The 23463-nt window shown below is 31.9% G+C and overlaps 1 protein-coding gene across 1 annotated transcript; it reads left to right on the plus strand.

The window, feature by feature from the left end:
- The first annotated feature begins 2938 nt into the window (after positions 1 to 2938).
- LOC134266198 (transmembrane protein 179B-like) lies at positions 2939 to 17958 on the plus strand. The gene is made up of 4 exons (XM_062748431.1): positions 2939 to 3058; positions 3938 to 4078; positions 16743 to 16836; positions 17377 to 17958. Exons 1-4 carry the CDS (start codon positions 3003 to 3005, stop codon positions 17485 to 17487), a joined length of 402 nt encoding a protein of 133 aa, XP_062604415.1. The 5' UTR covers positions 2939 to 3002; the 3' UTR covers positions 17488 to 17958.
- The last annotated feature ends 5505 nt before the right edge of the window (positions 17959 to 23463 follow it).

Here is a 23463-nt window from a genome sequence, read left to right on the forward strand (position 1 = left end):
CCAGTCAATGGTGTTACCATAAAAGTTAACTATTCGTAGAGAGATTTATACAAACTAAGTTAAACTTGACTAATTTTACTTTACTTAGGTGATAAACTTTGACATTCATGCATGGCCAGTGAATTTTTCAGAAGGGAAAATATATTTTTTGAGCATAAAAAATGTTTTGTCATTGGTGTTATACAATACATGTATATGATCTGAAGTTGTCATTGGCATTACCAGATATTTAAAACTTCCGTACGTGGAAAAAAAAATATTTATTGGAAAATAAATCAATTACTTTCAAATACCATAAATTAGGTTTGCAAATAGAATACAAATAAATAATTTTTCAATATAAGAAGAATATATTTTGCCTCCAAAAGTACTTGTTTTGTCAATGGTGTAACCATTCCTGTCATTGGTGTTAAACTTTAGAAAGTAATGCCAATGACCGTAACACCAATGACGTATTAGTCATAAAATGATCTAATACTTCTAATTTACCCTGGATAAAGTAAAAGTTTTGTCAACATTGCTTTTAGTTTCCCTAAAGAACATCTTTCGTAAAAGAGTTCAATGAATATCTGAAATCGTTTTGAAATAACGATGGAAACACCACTGACAAAAAAAGTTTGTACTAGTGTACTTTTTTACTTCTGAATCCATTAATATGTTCTGATCATGAATATCAAGGAGCAGTTTCTGTTGTTTTTGGTGAGAAGTGATGTAATATGACTTAGGACTGTTTATATTTTCTTATCAGGAATGATAACTCTTTTGTAGCAAAAACAAAAATAGTAACACCAATGACACAACTTTCTTGTACACAGTCAGTCATATTAAATGCTGTATCAGTTAAATGGAAGGAGGGGCTCATATTTTTTTATTCAAAGATATATTCTATTTAACATTTATTTTATGTACATGTATACATGATTTTTCAGACAAAATTTCATATAATTTTTGGCGTATTTATCCTTATTTGAAGAGAAAAATTCCATTGACAGCATGAATTTGGCTGATTGGTGTGATAAAATCAGCCATTGACTTTAATGAAATTAATTATGTGAAAATTTCTATTAGTAAATAGAAAGTACAGATGTCATAGATTGTAAAGCAACAATCCAAAATTGGGAGAAAATAAGAAATAGGATTTTACAAAGAAGTGACACATTTAGCTGCTTTTTTTTATATTGACCCATATATTTTTTCGGAGAGCTACAGATCTGCAGCTAACTTTTAATGAAACATATGGAGATAACGAGCAGTATTCAGTTGCTTTTTCAATAAAAAAAATATAATTATATAGAATTTCAGCAGTCTTATTTCATTTTTAAGTCATTATTTCGCAAGTTCTATGGTCGATACAATGATCTTTTCAGCAAATACAATAAATAATGAACTAACAATTAGTATGAAAAACGTCAGTCGATCAACATTTGACTTAATGATAAATTGTACTTACTGACAAGGTCATTGTATCGACCATACAACTTATGAAATGATGACTTGAAACGAGACAGCTTATATTCTTGTTTCTTCAACTTGTTTGTCAATAATTTACCTTGTTTTAGAAATTGTTCTTAAGAAGAGCATGCTCTTGTGTATCGAATCAAATGAGATACATAAACACCGTATGCAGGTGATGAAGGTATATTGCTACATAAGTAAGGGAAGTTGACGATAGAAAAGGTAAAGTCATCACTTTTATCATAGAGCTTTGGTTGTTGATCACCATTAACGTCTATTTCAAGTAAAATATCCAAGTATGAAACAGATGTGTTAGACTCTTTGGTATCTTTTATCTCAAGCTCACCAGGATATATCGTACATGTATCGACATAGGAATGGAAATTACCATTTGTTAAGGCCCATGTTTGCTCTACCCCTATATTTTGTAATGTTTTATGGACTTTGTATTGAATTCTGTTCGTTTTCTCCATATCCTTCATGCTATGTTATACAAATGCTTAGAGACATTGGCAGAAATTGCAAGTTTTGACCACAGGTACTTGTGGACAGGACCCCCCCCCCCCCCCCCCCCCCGATATTCAACCCCGGGGCTTATTGGACATTTTTTTCAAAAATTATATTTATTACACTTATTCATCATGTGTACAATATGAAAAAATCGTCAAAACCCCAAAACAATCGCTCCACAAAAAATACCCCACTATACATTATAAGTCCCTTATAATGTATAGCGGGGTATTTTTTTTTATTATTGCTAAGGCATTCAATTCAATTTCATGTCGCTAATAGTTAAAGATTCCATTCAAGGGTACATGCCGCAAGGGTTTTAATTTCACGCTAAAGGCTTGTGCTTTGAGACAGGTACTTACGTTTTCCGATACCTGCATTCGCTATTTATTTTACGAAGATATTACAAGTCGCGAAAACGGTGAAAATAAAACTATAATGTAACTGCCCAATATATACATGTATGTACTTGGTACATGTAAACGTCAAGCTATTACATGTGTACAGTATGTAATGTGGTTGAAGACGTCCATATGAAAATTACAATAAAATAAATTAATTTTAAAAAGCACTTCGACTAAATTAAATTCGTGATAAAGTTTCAAGCCTTGAATTCTTAAACCATTAATCCATAAAAACACATCGCTGTATAAATATTGAATATGAATATGCATTGATTTATCAGTAGGAAGTATTTCTGCTAGTGTATATAAGAAAACAATTACAGATAATTATAAACTTTAATTATATTGAATTCTTACAACTTTAAACGTGACGTCGTCTAGTTTTCCTACTGACACGCAATTAAGATTGGAAATTTAGAAATTTTAAAGATTTAAAAGTAAACCATTTACATCGTTTACGTATCCTATTATTTCATTATTGTCTTTTCACAGAATAGTTCAGACGGTTGTTTGTAGTACGCCAACCTTAAAACGTACCACTCCCAGAGGTATTTATTGGCGTATAGCAACAAATCCAACTGTGAATTCCCAATTTACAGTGGTGTAATTTTTTGCATCTTTTACGCTCTTGGGATGGCGATTTACAACTCGTACACCATTTATAAAGCCAAGAGGGACCCATCCATTGTGTGAGTCTCTCTCTCTCTCTCTTTCAATATTTAGAACAAGTAGAAGGACTAAAATTTTAATTTGCGTGTCTTTTAATTGTGTTTTATTAGAAAGATATCTTCATAATCGAGAGAGGTATCGACTGTAAGCTATTTTCAATATATTGTTAACGCATTAATTACTCAATTTGTTTGCACACACCGCTGCTGTTATGAGACTATATCTTTACAAAATAATGCTTTAATGTTTATATTGACATTTTTTAACTCTCTGCATTGACAGCAAATGTGATTTATATTTCAAAATCCATGAAATATATGGAGATAACGAACAGCATTCACGCAATATCAAAATACATAAATCTGAACAAAATAGTAGCAGAGCAAACACGGACCTTCAAAACATCAGAGGTTGGATCAAATTTCAATGAGGAGTGAGCATCCCCTGTCGACCGATCATATTTTTTGCTCTGTGCTCCTTGTCATGATCGGGAAATAACGGAGAAATTCGTCGTCAAGTGTAAAAATAATGGACTAACATATTGAATTAAATTTGTGAATGCATTTATCCTTCGGATAAGCTACGGTTGATGGAAGAGCCAACGCTACAGCTTCTGCTCAATGTAAGCGTGGTTTTCGTTTTTGACGTTGTACTTCCAAGGTGTTCAACATTTGTGACGTCAAAATAAAACGTAACATTTATCCTTTTGATACCGTATCCATGTTATTGCGTTTTCAATGCAAGGACCGTAATGCCTTGCAATGCCGTAAATGCACAGACGCTTTATATTCAAAATACATGTGTAATTTAAATATTGATACTTATCTTTATTTGATGAGAATGTTTATTAGAGTCTCAGATAGGGTTAATGATGTCTGGAAACCCTGTGTTATATTTAGGTCACAGATGTGGGTTTTCCCATTTATCCTGCTGAACTCAGTTGTGACAGTTCTCATGCTTGTTGCCTCCTGTATGGTCGGTGTTGGTTTTAAAGAGATGTGTGACTCCTTGACGAAAGGGGAACACAAGTATTTTCCCAGGTAAGAATTAATACTGTAGACGTCTCCCCTTACAAACCAAGGACATTAGCAAACCCATCCGTTTTAATACTGTGCCAAAAAGGAATCTATATTTTCCAGTTGTATAGAAGCAAAATAAAAACCAAATAAAAACTAAATCAGATTAACAAGAGTTTCCCAGCAATATGATGAGAAATGATGACATACTTTAATAATCAGTGTGACTTCATCAACTAGTCAACAATTTCTATTGTTAAACCCCCTTATGCAGTACAGTGTATTATTCCTCTATCGTCTGCATTCTTACTTGAAGTAAAAATAAATTAACTTTGAAAAAAAAATAGCAAGAAAAGAGTAAAATTCCCTTGTCACAAATATTAGTTTCGGGATAGTATGAAATATCGGAGTTTTTTTTTTCTTTTTTTTTTAGACTTTTCTTACAGTTTTGATATTTTAGTAGTCTGAGGTCGACATCGGAAAGATGCTTGAGATTCTAATTAACAATATATATGTTGTTTTTGGAGACCAGGTCTTCCAACAATCTATTGGAATTCCCATGGGTACCATGACCAATTGCGCCCCGTTATTAGCAGACCTCTTTTTGTATTCATATGAGGTAGAATGTGTGCAAAATCTTATTAACTTTGCGCAAAACACTTGCTTTGGTCTTCAACTTGACATTCAGATATATCTAATACGTATTGTCAATTAAAAATTGTAATTTCCATTCTTATGTCTAAACGATATATCCTGGTGACATTCAGATGTAAGATACCACAGAGTCTGACACATCTGTTTCACATTTGGGTATTTTCACTTGAAAAAGATGTTAATCATAATCAAACAACCAAGCTCTATGATAAACGTGATGACTTTAATATTTCTGTAGTCAACTTCCCTTACTTTTGAAGCAATATACCTTCATCACCTGCATAAGGAGGTTATGTATCTCAGATGATTTGATACGCAGGAGCATGTATGAACAATTTCTAAAACGAGGTAAATTATTAACAAACAAATTGATAAAACAAAAATATCAGCAGTGTCGTTTAAAGTCATCATTTGTTAAGTTCTATGGTCGATAAAATGACCTCGTCAGCAAATTCAATTTATCATTGAGTCAAATGCTGACTGAAGTTTTTCAATTAAAACGCGATCGCGAGTGTGACTGTCGGCTGGAGATGTTCACTCCTCCATGGTACCTGATCCCACCTCAGATGGTACCTAAGAAAGCGCTCTAGGAATGATTCAACCAAATTATGAAAGTGAGTATTACCTTTTGAATAACAATAAATTAACTCAATCAATTTGTTTTGGTTTTTTTCTTCAATTTCAGAATGCCTCATGGATTTGTACTAGGGATGTCAGTTTTACTCGGACAGCTTAGTCGAATGGTCGGAGGCTTTAGTCGAACGATAGTCGAATATTCGTTTAATTTTAATTATTTATTCATATCATTTTCACTGTCTTTTACAGACTATTTTACAATATTCATCCTGCGCTATCACCATTATAAAACGATTTTCTAAATTGTAAACATGTACGTAATACAATAAAAATTGTACATCAATATGTATCCAATGCATTTAATTTCAAAATTAATATATCAGCTGTACGTTTTATCTAAATTCAGGATAACAAACGCTCGTAATTGTCCTTTCTTTACATAACGATAGAACAGAATTAAAGCCAATTTCTGCGTGTCCGTTTAAACAATTAAAGTGTGTCTCTTATAAAAACAAAGAGAGAGCGAGAGCTTGGGATAATTTTTAATTATGAAATTTTGTGCAAATAATCAATGATTGTATGTAATTAATATATATATATATATATATATATATATATATATATATATATATATATATATATATATATATATATATATATATATATATATAAAGCACTAAAAAAACCAACAACACTGTATATCCTAAATGTCGGATCTATCAAGTAGATACAAGGTCACGGATGGAAATTTATAAAAAGCACTAAAAATGACCAACGACACGAACAATAAAAATTGTCAAATTTTCGGGACGCCCTGTCCCTTCCTCAGGACAAAGAAAAGAGTTAAAAAGTCATAAGAACAAAGGAAAAAGCGAAACAAAAAACAACTAGCACTACTACTAAACTACTAAACACTATATATTTACATACTAAGTTACATGTTGATTTGGAAATTTTTAAGAACACTATTAAAGAAAGAATCCGGACCGCTATGAAATGCGTCCGGTCTATCGGGTATACTCGGGTGAAGTGCGATTTAATTGAACGAATTAATTATGCTAATTAATTACGACAATCAGTAAATCGTACATTGTTTCATTCTCTCAAAATGGCGTAACTATACTTGATAAAGAATAACCAAAGAAAAATAATATAGAAGGGGCATTTTAACATATGAATTATGATCTATTATAAATTTTAATTTGAAATGTTTTAGGACTGATTATCGGTAAAAAATAATTAATAATTAATTAACAAAGGCGTAAGCAATACATAGTTATGTGGGTTGTTCGAGAGTTGGTGACGCAAATTAACTGTGGAGTTTACACTAAATTGAAAGAATAATCTTGTTTGGTATCATCAGGAATCGGGTCTAGTTTACGTTCATTCTGGTGAAGTCATTCAGTTTGTTAATACCATTGGGGCGGAATGACTTCAATCTGTGCATCCAGAACTTTTCTTTGCTTTTTCTCTGAGCGTCTGTCCATCTTGGGTTATGATCAATCACCACTACTGTCATGTCCTCCCATTTGTGACCCTCAAGGTTGAAATGTTCCCCAACGGTTTCATTGAGTTTTTTGGTCCTAATGGTCGAACGGTGGTTATTGACTCTCCTGCGGAGATCTCCTGTTTCACCAATATACTGTTTGGAGCAAACTTTGCAACTGATGAGATAAATGCAGTTGTCAGTATGACAGGACAAACTTCCTAGTATTTTGTAGCTGCGGCCTGTAACAGGGCTGTTAAAACTGTCTGTGTCAGTGCTGTGCTTACAAAGAAGACATCTTCTGTCAGAGCAAGTCTTAAAGCCCCCGTTAGGTAATGGGTTGTCCAGTCTGGTTCTTACTACCATGTCCTTTAGGTTCCTAGGGCGTCTGTATGCAGCCAATGGGGGTTCCTTAAAGACCTCTGCCATTCGTTTGTTTGAATGGAGAATTGGTAGGTTCTTTTGAAGGATACCGCTTAGGTTCTTAAGAATGAACGTAAACTAGACCCGATGCCTGATGATACTAAACAAGATTATTCTCTCAATTTAGTGTAAACTCTACAGTTAATTTGCGTCACCAACTCTCGAACAACCCACATAACTATGTATTGCTTACGCCTTTGTTAATTAATTATTAATTATTTTTTACCGATAATCAGTCCTAAAACATTTCAAATTAAAATTTATAATAGATCATAATTCATATGTTAAAATGCCCCTTCTATATTATTTTTCTTTGGTTATTCTTTATCAAGTATAGTTACGCCATTTTGAGAGAATGAAACAATGTACGATTTACTGATTGTCGTAATTAATTAGCATAATTAATTCGTTCAATTATGTAAATCGCACTTCACCCGAGTATACCCGATAGACCGGACGCATTTCATAGCGGTCCGGATTCTTTCTTTAATAGTGTTCTTAAAAATTTCCAAATCAACATGTAACTTAGTATGTAAATATATAGTGTTTAGTAGTTTAGTAGTAGTGCTAGTTGTTTTTTGTTTCGCTTTTTCCTTTGTTCTTAAGACTTTTTAACTCTTTTCTTTGTCCTGAGGAAGGGACAGGGCGTCCCGAAAATTTTGACAATTTTTATTGTTCGTGTCGTTGGTCATTTTTAGTGCTTTATATATATATATATATATATATATATATATATATATATATATATATATATATATATATATATATATATATATATATTTATATATATATATAAAGAAAACATAGTTTAATTACTCTCATAATGGACCCAAATTTAAAATTTTGGAGGTAGACAATCATTACTAAACATGTTTTATTTTCTTTCCCAATCTGCTTTTTTAACCGTTATACTATACCCTTATTAATTTTACATATGAAAATATTGATCTGTAAATAAATGAAATGGGCAAATCTAAGTTTATTACCTTAAATTCAAAATTACTTTCATGAAACACATTTTTTACGAATAATCGACTAAAGAAATTTTAGAGGATAGTCAGTATGATCGAACGATCGTCGAGTACTCGAATATTCGTTGACATCCCTAATTTGTACAGTTTGCTGGCTGGTGCTGGTAATTTTTGGAATTGTCCAATTTGTACTCAGTAGGCGTTAGAAAACTCATACACGTCATGAAGCCAATTAACAGAGCCAGTACAGAGCAGAGTCGAAGTGAAGAATCTAGGTCATATATGATGTACACAAGAAACATATTGACGCAAGCGTCAAAAATCGGCCGCAAACCAATTATTAATTCTTTCATAATACAATTAGAAACTAAATTCTTATATTTATCTGTTAATATATATCCCTATGACATTAAACATTTGAATGCGACATTCCAGGGTTTTCTTCAGTACATAATACCTGTACATTTCTACATGTACAATGTATTTAAGCAACTTACTCATAGTCCTCTGCGTCCCCGCACTCAGATTCATTTGTACAAACGAACTCTGGCGGAAGTTTGATGTTTAAGTAGTTTTAACATTTAACCATCAAAACTAACGTTTAAACTTATCTAATTAGAGATAGTTTAACTTTAAATAAAACGTAACAACTATGTGGGGCTCCTCGCTCGCTCAGAGGATGTTGAAATCCCCATATTCCCTCTAGATCCGCCACTACATTTTTTCTCTATCTTGTGTGGCTGGAAAAGGCTTGGCATATTGTAAAACGCGCTTTGTCCTTGTCTGTTGGAGAAAAATCTCCTAATATTCTGTCTGATAATAAACTAAGATTAAGTCATATTTTTGAAAATTTTCCGTATTAAAAGTACATTGTATATTTATATTTACACGTCATTTTAAATTATATATACAACAAATCCTGTTGAAGTAGAGAAAGTAAATTTGTTTATACATGTATATAACGCGGCCCTTGCTTTAGACTATGCCCAACATGTGTGCTTATTTCTCCGCACTTCAGTTACGTCGGAGTTTGTCAATCAGGATTGGATGAAACATTTAACCCATTATTTATAAAATTTTAATTTTATGATTATTGTGCGTTTTTGTTTAACATTTAAAAAAATCTGTCTTAATATTCTATTACATGAATGTTAAATATTTTTTTATTCAAATTGTTCTAACTCCGCAGAAACGCACGGCGACTTAAAACTTTCATATCATATAACCGACCGCCTCCTGGCGGCCGGTAATAATCACTTTTGGAGTTTTAACATTCTATTTATTTATTACTGATTATGAAGATAGATAGATGTTCATTATCAGTTCTTTTTTGTTTCTATTTAACCATGCTTTCAGTTTAAACCCTATTTTACCACTAATGAATGATTCAAATATATTTATGCTTAATTTTTAAAATGAAAAATGCAAAATAAACTAAATATGCAAAATAAACTATGCTGTTAATTAATATAATTATAATTAGATAAGAAATGTCGGATTTTTCAATTGTTACAGATGTGTTAACATTTACGTCTGTGTATCTATTTCTCCATTATTAAATATGGCAACCTACTAGTATACATTTTTGTAATAATATAAAACGAAAAAAGCATTTTGTAGTATTTTAAACTATTAAACCATTAAAGGGTGAAGGAGTAAAGACTTCAAGTAATGCTGCTTAATTTTCAACTACAAATACCTTAAGGAAGCACACCATATCCAGTATATAAAATGCCTTATTCTGAAAACATGTTCAGAGAAGGTAAGTCGCCCCTCAAATGCCAACTTTTTTTCAAAAATTCTGACAGTCCTGTCCTACAAATTAGCCACATATTGTAATCAACATGTTAAAGAAATCCAAACATTAATAAAAAACTGTATTATATTTTTTAAACACGTTCATTTAAGTCCATATAAAGTACGATATATTGAATCTCGTTTAGTTCATTTGTAAATTGATGAAAAACAAAACCCTATATCTCCTTCAAATATTTGAAATCTGATAATATATATTATATATATTTAAATTTAAAATTGAATATCATGTTTCTAACGTAATATACGAGTGTATAATATATAATAAAATGTACGAAAAGCAAAACCGCTCTGCAAAGGCGGATTTCGGTAATAAAATTAATTTCAAATCTTCAATACATTTATGAAAGATTTTTTCGCAAAATAATCATTATACATGTATACGGCGAACATCTGTTTCCGCAGGAAATGTTGAATGTTGTAATTCATGTGCAATGGCTTTCATAAGGTTTAATGCTATATATTTTTACATTAATTAGTGGTGAGAACACTCCCGGAATCGGACTTTGCGTACCTAGGACAACATAAAAAAATTATGCGGAAAAAAATCTGAATGAAGTTGTTTCTAGGAATAATTTAAAAGACTGTATCCGTCACATTGTAAACTGTGTTACCGCTCTTGAAAAACACGCCCCCTAATTAACATTATTGCTGTTTGATAAGTGACCAATTTTTAATGACTCTTCAATTAAATGTTTCGTCATTTTCATTCGTGAAGAAAACCAACATGGCTGTTTCAAACTTTTTGTTATTGTTTAATATATTTGTTTCTTTCGTTATTGTTGTTTGTGGTTTTGCGATTTCAAATTCGCCAGGCGTTTCACGTGTAATTAGTGTATACATGTACAATTTAGATAATTTAGACATGTGCAGTTAGTATAAAATTTCAAATATTGTTTTAAACCGAAATATATTAATTTAGCTTTACGTATTCCTTCAGTTTTTAGTCAATTTTCTTGTTGCCAACATTAAACGATTAAATATAAGGATATTATTCACAAAGATTTTTAATTTCACTGTAAAGGTTGTGCTTTGCAAAAGGCATAAATACCGAATGATCTATTACCAGCATTAACTTCTTTGTTTTTCTCAAAGATATGTAAACTCCCAAATAAAACTACTTGGTTTTTTGCAAAAGAACGTACCTAATTGATAAAAATACTGATTTTTATTGTGCAAATTTAGCAATTAAATTGAGTATCAAAGTGAAATACCTTTCATATACATCAATCTTTTTATTTCATCGTGTACGTCTTTTCACAGATTAGATCAGACGGTTGTTTGTTGTACGCCAACCTTAAACCTTACAACTCCGGAATATATTTATTGGTGTATAGCAACAAATCCAACTGTGAATTCCCAATCTACAGTGCTGTATTTTTATGCATTCTTACGTTCTTTGGATGGTGATTTACTTGTATATCATTAATAAAGCTCAGATGGGCCCATCCATTGTTTGAGTCTCTCTCTCTCTCTCAATATTTAGAACATGTAGTTTATTTTTGCGTGTCTTTTATTTGTGTTTTATTAGAAATATATATTTTGATAATCGAGAGACTGATATGTATCAACTATAAGCTATTTTCAATATATAGTTAGCGCGTTACTCAATTTGTTTGCACACACCGATGCAGTTATGAGACTATATCTTTGCAATTAAATAATGCTTTAATGTTTATATTGACATTTTTTAATTCGATCTCTGCATTGACTGCAAATCTGTGAGATATCTATGTTTCGAAATCCATGAAAGATATGGAGATAACGAACAGCATTCAATATCAAAGTCCATAAATCTGTATAAAATAGGAGCAGAGCAAACACGGACCTCAATATGTTGAGCAATGATGACATACTTTTAATAAGTAGCGTGACTTTATGAACTAGTTCAAATTTCTATTGTTAAACCCTCTTATGTAGAATTATACCTCTATCGTCTGCATTCTTACTTTAATAACAACATTTATAACCTTAAAAAGCAACAAAGGAGTAAAATTCTCCTGGTTTCGGGATAGTATGAAATATGTAACGTTTTTCAGTTTTTTTTATTACGGTTTTAATATTTTAGTAGCCTGAGGTCGACATCAAAAAGATACTTAAGTTTCTGATTGACAATATCTGTGTTGTTATTTTTTTTTTTTTTTGACACCAGGTCTTCCAACAATCTATTAGAATTCCCATAGGTACCAATTGCGCCCTGTTATTAGCAGATCTATTCTTGCATTCATATGACGCAGAATTTGTGCAAAATCTTATGCGTGAAAAGAAGAAAACACTTGCTATCGTCTTCAACTTGACATTCAAATATATCGATGAGGTATAGTCAATTAACAATTGTACGAGAACTGTTCAATAAATAGTGTCCTCAGTGTTCAAAAAGGAACAAAAAACGCTATTCAATGATTTAGTCTCAATGATTTAACTTAAATATTCTCTTTTGATTAAAACATATGTCGGTAACAATTATATACCGCTTGTGATTGTTTTTCGAGCACATTTTTGAGTATGGCCCTTCGTATACTGGATTATGGCAGATCCTATAATTTCCCGGACTTGTTTCACCTTTTGAATAGCAGTAAATTAGCTTAGACAATTTGTTTAGGGTTTTTCTAAAAATTCAGAATGCCTCATGGATTTGTACAGTTTGCTGGCTGGTGCTGGTTATTTTTGGAATTGTCCAGTTTGTACTTAATAGACGCCAGAAAACGCATGCACATCATGAAGTAAATAAACAGAGCCAGTACAGAGCAGAGTCGAAGTGAAAAATCTACGTCATATATGATGTACATAATCACTTACGTCATGGAATTCCTGACATCATAATCCGATGAAGACATATTTTGAGTCTATCATTGAATGAGTACTTATATGTATCTGACAGCTGAAAGGATGTACATGTATGACAGTCATAGTAACCATTATATGGACACTTTTGGAGTTTTAGCATTATATTTATTTATTACTGATTATGAAGATAGAAGTATGTTCATTATCAGCTTTTTTTCGTTTCTATTTAACAATGCTTTCTGTTAAAACCTGATTCTACCACTAATGAATGATCCAAATATGATTATGCTTGAGTTTTAAAATGAAAAATGCAAAATAAACTATGCCGTTAATTAATGTAATTATAATTAGACAAGAAATGTCGGATTTTTTAATTGTTACAACTGTGTTAACATATACGTCTGTGTATCTATTTCTCCCATATTAAATATTATATTATTAAATTACCTTAAGGAAGCACACGATATCCAGTATATAAAAATGCCTTATTCTGAAAACATGTTTAGAGAAGGGAAGTCGCCCCTCAAATGCCAACTTTTTCCAAAAACCTGACAGCCTTTTTCACACAAATTAGCCACATATTGTAATCAACATGTTTAAAGAAACCCAAAGATGAATAAAAACTGTATTATATTTTTAAACACGTTCACGTACGTCCATATAAAGTACCATATATTGATACTCGTTCAGTTCATTTGTAAATTGAATTTTAAAAAATCTCTTTACCTCCTTCAAATATTTGAAATCTAAAAAATATATATATATTTAATTTCAAAATTAAATATCATATTTCTAACGTACCGTAAAATATGTATAATATATAATAAAATGTACGAAAAAGCTAAACCAATCTGCAAAGGCGGATTTCCGTTATAAAATTAATTTCAAATCTTCAATACGTACGTTTATGTTAAGATTTTTTTCGTACAAAAATGGTATAATACGTGTATATGGCGAACATCTGTTTCCGCAGGAAATGTTGAATTTTGTAATTGATGTGCAATTGCTTTGGTAGATTTAAATCTGTGTATTTTTACACTTATAAATTAAAAATAGTGTTGAGTACACTCCTAGAATCGGACTTTCGGTACCTAGGACAAATCGGTGACGTAACAGCATAAAAAATATGCGGAAAAAAATCTGAATGAAGTTGTTTCTAAGAATAATTGAAAAGGACACTCGACATTGATTTTCAAAACTCAAACTTATATGCTCGGATCATGAGAGGAAATTTAAAAATGTGGTTCTTGGATTTTTAGAGTAAATCTATAAGCTTAATTAGTATTAATTACTTTAAATAAATATAAACCATACTCCTTTTAAAAATTACATTTACTCTTTTGTGTTGAGTAAACCCCCATTGAACTTGAAATAATTAATTGCCATTATCAGTATATGTATATATATATAATATATATATATATATATATATGTCGTTGGTCATTTTAGTGCTTTATATAAATTTCCATCCGTGACCTTGTATCTACTTAGTAGATCCGACATTTATGATATACAGTGTTGTTGGTTTTTTAGTGCTTTTTTTATATATATATATATATATATATATATATATATATATATATATATATATATATATATATATATATATATATATATATATATACAGGTTTAATTGTCATCAACTTGTCTGCCTGCTCTATCATCAATGAATATTAAAATATTTATAAAGAATAGAAATTGGTTGAAATATTACATAGGATAGTCTTACATAGAATTCGAAAGTGTAGATTTTAAGAGAGGTATTAATTGAAACTCGCGATACTCAAAAATAAAAATGGCAAAAGTGTAACCAAGACTGTTTAATCACTGTATCCGTCACATTGTAAACTGTTTTACCGCTCTTAAAAAACACGCCCCCTAATTAACATTATTGCTATATGATAAGTGACCAATTTTAAATGACTCTTCAATTAAATTTTTTGTCATTTTCATTCCTGAGGAAAACCGACATGGCTGTATCAAATTTTCTGTTGTTGATTAATATATTTGTTTATGTCGTTATTTTTGTTTGCGGTTTTGCGATTTCAATTCCACTTGGTGTTTCACGTGTAAGTACAGTGTATACAATTTAGATAGTTTACACATGTGCAGTAAATATAAAATTTGAAATATAGTTTTTAAACTGAATCATAATGATTTTATTTATGTATTAGTTATTTTTTTAATTTTCTTGTTGCCAAAATTTAACGATTCGATAAAAGGATATCAGTCACAAAGATTTACAATTTCACTGTAAAGGCTGTGCTTTGCAAAAGGCATAATTTCTGTATGATCTAATACTTGCAATACTTTTTTTTAATCTCAAAGATATGTTAACTTCCAAATAAACAGTACTTGGTTTTTTGCTAAAGAACTCTAATTCATACATATTCACTTCAAGGCAGTCCATGTGTTAAAGGGTTAAACACATGCATATATATGAAAATAAAGTTTTTATTTATCGAAAGTTTTAACACTAAATTAAATATTCTGATGAAATTCCAAACCCAGAATAAACAATTGATTTGTAAAACAAACCTGCATACGTTTATCAAATATTTATAGATTAATATTTTTTACTATCGAAGATAGACTTTTAACTTATGCATACAAACAGAGGGTTTCCTTTAATTAGTGAATGTAAAATTTTGCATTCTGATCTTTTCTTCTGCATCCAGTACTGATTTTCCTTGTTAAATTTTAGCAATTAAATTAAATATCAAAGTAAAATACCTTACAGCTTGGAGACGTCATGCTTTTATTTCATCGTGTAGTCTTTTTACAGATTAGATCAGACGGTTGTTTGTTGTACGCCAACCTTAAACCTTACAACTCCGAGAGGTATTTATTAGTGTATAGCAACAAATCCAACTGTGAATTCCCAATCTACAATGGTGTAATTTTTTGCATCTTTTACGCTCTTGGGATGGCGATTTACAACTCGTACACCATTTATAAAGCTCAGAGGGACCCGTCCATTGTGTGAGTCTCTCTCTCTCAACTTTTAGAAGGGCTAAACTTCTATTTTATGTGTCATAAAAATTGTTCTCTAAGAAATATGTTTTCATAATCGGCACACTGGTATCAACTGTATAGAAAGTAAACTTAAATTTTAATTCTATTATTTTCTTGAAGGAATACAAAACTATTTTGGGTGCTGAAATGAAATGTAACTATTTTAAACTTGTTTATTATATTTAAAAAAGAAAAGAGTTGATCCTTATGTTGCGTGTTCTAATCCCACTGTGGGACGTGGAGACCGGTCCTTCGGATGAGACCGTATAAACCGAGGTTCCGCATCGCAGTAGGTGCCTGCTCAAAGGCCTTAAGTGCCGAGTATGGAAAAAAAATTGCAACTCTCCACCGCCATTTGGTGGCGTCTCCATATGAGTAAAAAATTCTCGAGAGGCACGTAAAACAATATAAAATCAATCCATATATTTAAAATCTATTTCAAAAACGAAAAAAAAAGTAAAATAAATATTTCTTTTTTTTTATTTTACAATTAGTAAAAAACACACACAAAAACATAATTTGTTAAAATACAGCGAAAACTGTCTAACCCGACACCTGTGTAATCCGTTATTCTTACGTTAAATTTTATTTCCATTTTACTATTTATTATGTTTTTGTCTTATCCAACATCCTGTCTACTCCGACATAAAATTCCTCTCCCAGTGGTTGTTGGATAAGACAGGTTTCATTGTACATAACCTATGGATTGGATTTAGGTCACAGATGTGGGTTTTCCCATTTATCCTGCTGAACTCAGTGGTGACAGTACTTATGCTTGTTGCCTCCTGCATGGTCAGTGTTGGTTTTAAAGAGATATGTGACTCAATGACAAAAGGCAAATACAAGTACTATCCCAGGTAAGAATAAATTCTAAAATAGTATCAGCTTACATTCTAAAGACATCGACAGATCCAGCAGAATTAATTTATACAGTGCTTACTCTGAATTTATATTTTTCCAGTTGTATAGAAGCAGAAAACCAGAAGCTTGAGTCAGTGGCAACAAAGGAAACTTCTTCTACGGGACGCTTCTACACCTTAATTAATGTTACTCAGGTAATCGTGACAACCAAATAAATTTTAAATCTGATTAACGCTAATTGACTCTCGGAGTTTCCCAGCAATATGTTGAGAAATGATGACATTCTATAATAATTATGTTTTATGGCGACCTGATAAATTAGCTTACAATTTTATCATTAAATCCCCTATTGTAGAATTATGCCTTTAACGCCTGCATCCTAAGAGGAGAGAAAAATTTAAAACTAAATTTTCAGTTCAGTGAATTTCAGAAACATTAGAGAATGCTGGATCAAAAAGATGTGGCCTTTCAATAAATATTTTCAATTGTCCCATTATAATCATTACCTGAGTGGAATCAAAATAGTCAAAATAATTATCAGTTATGCTTATTATCGTAATAAATCTACTTCTAGTCTAAGGAAAAAAATCATCCTAAACAGACACTTGCATGTTTTGGATCTCAGTCAATCAGAAATTTAAGAGGGATTCTATCAAAATATAACAGAGAGTATTAGTTTTTGAATAACAATAATAAAGCTGCGCCAAAATAATAATATTTATGGGCCTTTTCAGAATGCCTCATGGATTTGTACAGTTTGCTGGCTGGTGCTGGTTATTTTTGGTATTGTCCAATTTGTACTCAATAGACGCCAGAAATCTCATACACGTCATGAAGTCAATTAACAGAGCCAGTACAGAACGGACGTCATAGTGAAGAATCTACGTCATATGATGTATATTATCACTTACGTCATAGACTTCATGACATCATTATCAGATGAAGTAAAACTAGTCGTTCATTAAATGAGTACTTATACACGTACATGTATCTCGCAGCTGAAAGGACGTTTGACAGAATCCAAACCCGATATCCTCTGTGTCCTTTTGGTTCTGTAGCTATAATATGGAAACTTTTGTAACTTTTGCATTCTTTTTCTTCTCTAATTATGATTGTTATTGAGTATGAAGATAGATAAATGTTTTTATCGGTTCTTTTATTTTTCTATATAAACATGTTTTTAGAAATAAACAACAATCTTAAAAAGTTCTCTGGGAAAGAACTTTTAGTTGGTCACGTGATTTAAAACCTAATGCACGTCAAAAGAAGATTGATTGTACAACTCGTGATTGAAAAATATCCATATTGTTAATCATTATATCTTTTTCATTGTTATAAACTTATAACAATAGAGATATTTAGAAATATTCCAATACAAGTTGCACCGTCTTATAAATATGTATAGACAAAACATCACCTCGCTCTGTGATTCGCTATGACCTCTGACCCCCAAATAATATGAACACGGAATTGAATATATTTTCTCTTCATAGAATTATCTAAGAGAGATATTTGCAAATGTAAATATTTCAATTTAAACCTTATTCCACCTTTAGGTGTATGATCGACTAATTTGTCAAGATGGTTGATTTTTAAATAAAAAATAAACATTAGAAAATTTATAGATCTTTTTTATTCCTATAAGATGATTTGGTAAATTCACGTTCTTGTGGTTCTATATAAATGATCATATTTACTTGTCCAAATAATTTTCCAGAAGATTCCTTGCAAATAGGAAGACTGTTCAATCTCTCATGAACTACCATGAATGTCTTCATTGTTATTTCATAAAACCGCACTTTACGTCAAAACTATGGTGCAAACTCTTTTGCTTTAAAAATGACAGCTGAATGGTATAAATTTTGTGGTAATTCATCAGAAAAATATTTATCACGAAGCACTAATGCGCTTCATGAAATATGCCGGTATAACGACGAATTATTTCCTATCTAGCTTGTAACACGAGCTTTGATTGGTTACAAAGTAGGGTTTAGAATTCCGTACACCCGACTTCAGTCGGGGGAAAAAACATGACGTCACAATGCATAGTTTCTTTATGATAAGAAGCAAATAACATGACGTCACTATATGCATTGAAGGACGTAGTAAATGTTAAATCGATAGCTTGATACACAGTTTTATAAAGAATTATTTGGGTAAATAGGAAATAAATTCGTTATCCAAGTCCAATCAAGGGTGTACGGGGATTTACCCCGCGCTTTATTCCATATTTTATACAACCTTCGGCCTCAGGGTGTATGAAATAAAACCCGGGGTAAATCCCTGTACACCCTTGATTGAACTTGGATAACTAATAAAGTGACCCTCGTAGACTATTGGTAGGTTGTTGTTGGGACCCCCCCCCCCCCCCTTTCCAAAAATAAAAAAAAAATAGCAATCTTAACCATAGGAGCAAGAAAAGCAACGTAATTTAACTATACATGTATAAATATTTAAATATATATGTATGCATTCTGCTTTAAAAAAACATGCTTAAAATTAACTATATCAGGAAAATACCATTCATATTAAGAAAGTTCTTATAATGATATATAAAAAATCCCTCAAAACAAGCAAAAATTTAAATTTGAGTGAATGATAGTTTATGCCTCGGTCACATTTAAGCCGATGGTCGGGCGACTTAATTTTTCTGGTCTTGTCGGCTGAAAGAACATGATCGGTCGACATAGTATTGGGCGACACGGAGCAGTCACATTATTTTCTAGGGACACCGATGACTTGGATAAATAACACAAAAAAAAAATCTTTTTTCCTTAAAAATCAGCAATAGTTTTTCATAGATCTATATTCAGATAGGTGACGTGGGTAATGTTTGCAAGGCAAAGTGGCAGAATCTTATAAAATTTTGACTCAATGTTGAAAATGTGTACAAAATTTTGTTTGGAATTGCATAAAAACGACAAATAGTGCCTATCTAAGCAGCAAAGAATACTTAAGGTTTCTTTATATCTTAAGGATTATTTATTTATGTTATTTCCGTTCAAAAAATTTATATCAATCCATGCATCAAAATTTTGTTTATTTTATATATCCTTAATAGGTTAAATATTCACAAGTCGGCCAATAGTCGCCTGATGATCGAGCTCTGAGCTACAGTTTGATTTTAACTGTCGGCCGAAATTTTCAACACACTTATTGTCCAACGACGGGCGACTGACTTAATAAACTGACCGCCGATGGTCGGACGATGATCGGAGGTTGGTCGACGGATAACTGCAGTTGAAGAAATCGGCCACCGACGCATGAAAAATTATAACTTGGACCGATGGACACAAAATTGGTCGGCCGACAAAAAATAGGTCAAAATCGGCCAAGACAACTGCCGATGAACTGACTACTGTCACCCGAAGAATCCCATTTTTGCTTCAAAACCCGTCGGCCGTTGTTCGTTTTTGGAAATGTGACTGGGGTTTTAGTCATCACAGATATCTATAAATTCATCAAAATAACTTCAAAATAACTTCCTTTTCAACATTTTTTAGAAGCCACTTAAAAATAAAGTTACACCCATTCAAGAGAATTCGCTAGAGCTTGATCGTAAGGTCGTGGTTTCGAGCCACGGTTGCGACTCTCCTATGTCGATAAAAAAAAACGTAACAACTGCATCTTCCCTAAGCGTTAAGCACTTTAAAGTGAAAGTTGGGGTTCTTTGGATGATACCTTAAAACCGAGGTCACGTTTCATGGCAGGCATTGGCACGATAAAAATTTCAATACTCAATGGGCCTGAGTGCCAAATAAAGTCTAAATTTGAAGTCCTTCATCGGTATATGGTTGCTTCTCTGTTAGAGTGAAAAAATCTCGAACAGGACGTAAACCTTCATACACTTAATCAACACTTGATGAAATTCCGAAAGCTGATACACGGTCCCATTAAATATATTTGTGATTCAAGAAAACCTTTCAGCGACAGGAGGTTTACCACCGAACTAAAATCGTGTGGAACAAATTTTCTTAAAATTTGCAGATTAAATACTGTAGAAGTACGTTTTTCCGCGTGTTATTAATTTACGCTATGTACGCGGTCACAAATTTTCCGCGGAAATTTGTCCAAGCGTACTAAATATAAATGTATAAGGCATATAGTGACAATCTAGAAAATCTGCGTAATTTTCTACCCGCGGATAAAACAGAAATTGAGATTCCGCGGAATTATGACCCCGTGGAAAAAAGTACGTCTACAGTAATCAAAATCTGCTGAATTTCAAAACAACAATAATATGATATATATAATATAAAAAGAAATATTACTTCTTTAATGATTTTGATGTTTATTTTAAATAATTACTCTCCATGTATATATGTATGTATATGGCAGAAGAGAAAAACAATATGTCCCTGATCTTAGATCTAGGGGCATAAAAGTACCAATATGTTACGTTTATATACGTTATTTTTTACGTGTACATTAGAAATTCTTTTTTGATGATTATACGTACAAGTATAACAATGACCATGTAAATACGTATTATTAAATACTATGTAAGCTCCTATTTATGATTTTCGATGAAATTTACTTTTCAGTTTTATCCTTAAATTCTTCAACTTTGTGTTACACAGCAAAAGTTAACGCTTAATTTTGTATAGTAAAGACACACATTTGCATTGCCATAAGGAATTAATTAGCTTTAAAGAGGGGGTTACAACCCCGTTACCATAAAACTCGCCACATTATATAAGCTTAACGGGACCACGCAATGGTTCTTGATTCTAACATAATATGTTACAATATATCTTATTTTTGTATAGTTCTATTTAATTTCACTATCAAATTCAAATGTGTTAATATTGCCTATCATACGTAGAAAAAAATAATGTGTAAAATGAAACTTTTTCATAATCCTGCATTTTTTTTATTGTTAAAAAATCACCACATGTAACTACATGTATATAAAAAGAGGAAACATGATATTACTTGTGTCAATTTTTTATGTCAAACGCCTCTAAAAAGCGACCACATCTTTAATCAACGTCCATGGAAGTTCTTTTTTTTTCTTAAACTTCTTAGGCCACTGGAAAACAGTAACTAAATGCATTTTTCCCAAGCCTTTGTCAATAATATACACGTTTAAGATAAAGTGATCCCGGGATTTTTACAAAACGTGTGACGAGACCGAAATTTGACTTTATCTAACAACTTAAAGATGAACAATAAACCATCTACTTATAAACTAAATATCCAGTAAAATCAGTAAAACTCTCACACAAATTTTTATAAAAGATCAAGCAATCGTAATAATGACATAGTTTTCGTTTTATATACCACAGGGCGGTTTGATTCTTATTTCACGAATTAAGAATCAAATGATAATAAACGCGTTAATGTCTCCCCCGCATTTCCAAACAACCGTTTCTATGGCAACTGCCACAAAGTTACTATCAAAGATATTTAAAATGTTTTTTGATTTAAAATATTCATCAAGTGTCTATATTTTCATTTGTAATTTTCAACGAATTCCACTGAAAAATAAATAAAATATGAAGAAATTCCACGAACTTTTGGATCAACCCTCGTACATGTATATCTTCATTTGAACTATTCTCATTAATGAAACTACTTAGCTAATTCATGCTTTATAGCTTATCAAGATTTCAGTTTGGTTTGTCTGATCATGATATAGAGCACACTGCGGGTACGACGGTCAACAGGGATGCTTACTGCTCAATGACACCTGATCCAGCCAGATTTCAGAGGTCTGTGCTCGCTCTGTTCACAATGTGTATTGATTAATGGGGCTTTGTGCAAGATTTTTGTACATCATAAGATAACACTTGCTAAAACTCTTCGCATCTGCTTTCAAATTTTAAGATAGATGTTTTTAAGACACCGCCTATTGCGATGACCATTAATTGTAATGGAAAACTAGAGGTACTGTGAGACATGAGCTCACTAAATGATACTCCGGCCTTCCATATAAAGATAATGGCAGTGTCCATGTTTAGCTATGCGAAGCCCAACATACGAGGGTCATTTCAAAAGTTCAGGTAACTGTTTAATAAGAAATTAACAGTTTAACGGAAATTATTGAGTTTGATATCATTGGAGAGATCAGAAAAATATATACAAATTGTGACGTCACTTTATAATTTTTATGATATGATAACTCCGAAAATGACGTCAGAATATAGAATAATTAGCATATTGACCATAACGTAACAAAAGACACAATTTGATCAAATTAAAATTTTCAAGACATTTGCTCATTACTCGGACGCAACCCAACGGACGCAAATGCCAGTTGATGGAATGTTTACATGGACTACAATCTAACATATGGTATAGCATTCTATTTCGAAGAGACTGTTCACGGTAGCCTAGTGGTAGAGCGTTCGCTTCGTGATCGGGAGGCCCGGGTTCGATTCTCGTTCCCGGCGCCGCGTCCAATCTAAGACGTAAAAATAGGTAGCGACTGTTCCTTCGCCAAGCGTTCGGCATCAGAAGTGAAAGTCACGGGTCTTTCAGATATGACCTTAAAAACGTAGGTCCCGTGTCATGGTACGCGCTGGCATGATAAAGAACCCTCACTGCTCAATGGCCCTAAGTGCCGAGTATAGGTGTAAAGAACTATATGCGGTATATTGCATATATTTGCCCCCACAAAAGTCAAATTTTGAAAACTTCCTGAAATGTGCTGAATTCAATAAATTGTTTGAGATATATGAATTAACAGAAAATATCATAGTGTGAAAGCAGTGTATTCACAATTTTGGTTTCTATGACGTCACAAACTAGTCCGATTTTATATCCTTTTTTAGAAAGAGGACAAAATGGACAAAATTTCAACAATTTTAGCTTTAAAA

The sequence above is a fragment of the Saccostrea cucullata genome, unplaced genomic scaffold (genome assembly GCF_032062105.1).
Source record: "Saccostrea cucullata isolate Sc308-1 unplaced genomic scaffold, CSIRO_AGI_Scuc_v1 ctg1301, whole genome shotgun sequence".
NCBI classification, from domain to species: domain Eukaryota; kingdom Metazoa; phylum Mollusca; class Bivalvia; order Ostreida; family Ostreidae; genus Saccostrea; species Saccostrea cuccullata.

Coding starts and splice junctions, on each gene's coding strand:
- LOC134266198 (XM_062748431.1), top strand. CDS start 3,003: ATGGCGATTTACAACTCGTACACCATTTATAAAGCCAAGAGGGACCCA. Junction 3,059..3,937: donor AAGAGGGACCCATCCATTGT/GTGAGTCTCTCT, acceptor TGTTATATTTAG/GTCACAGATGTGGGTTTTCC. Junction 4,079..16,742: donor GAACACAAGTATTTTCCCAG/GTAAGAATTAAT, acceptor ATATTTTTCCAG/TTGTATAGAAGCAGAAAACC.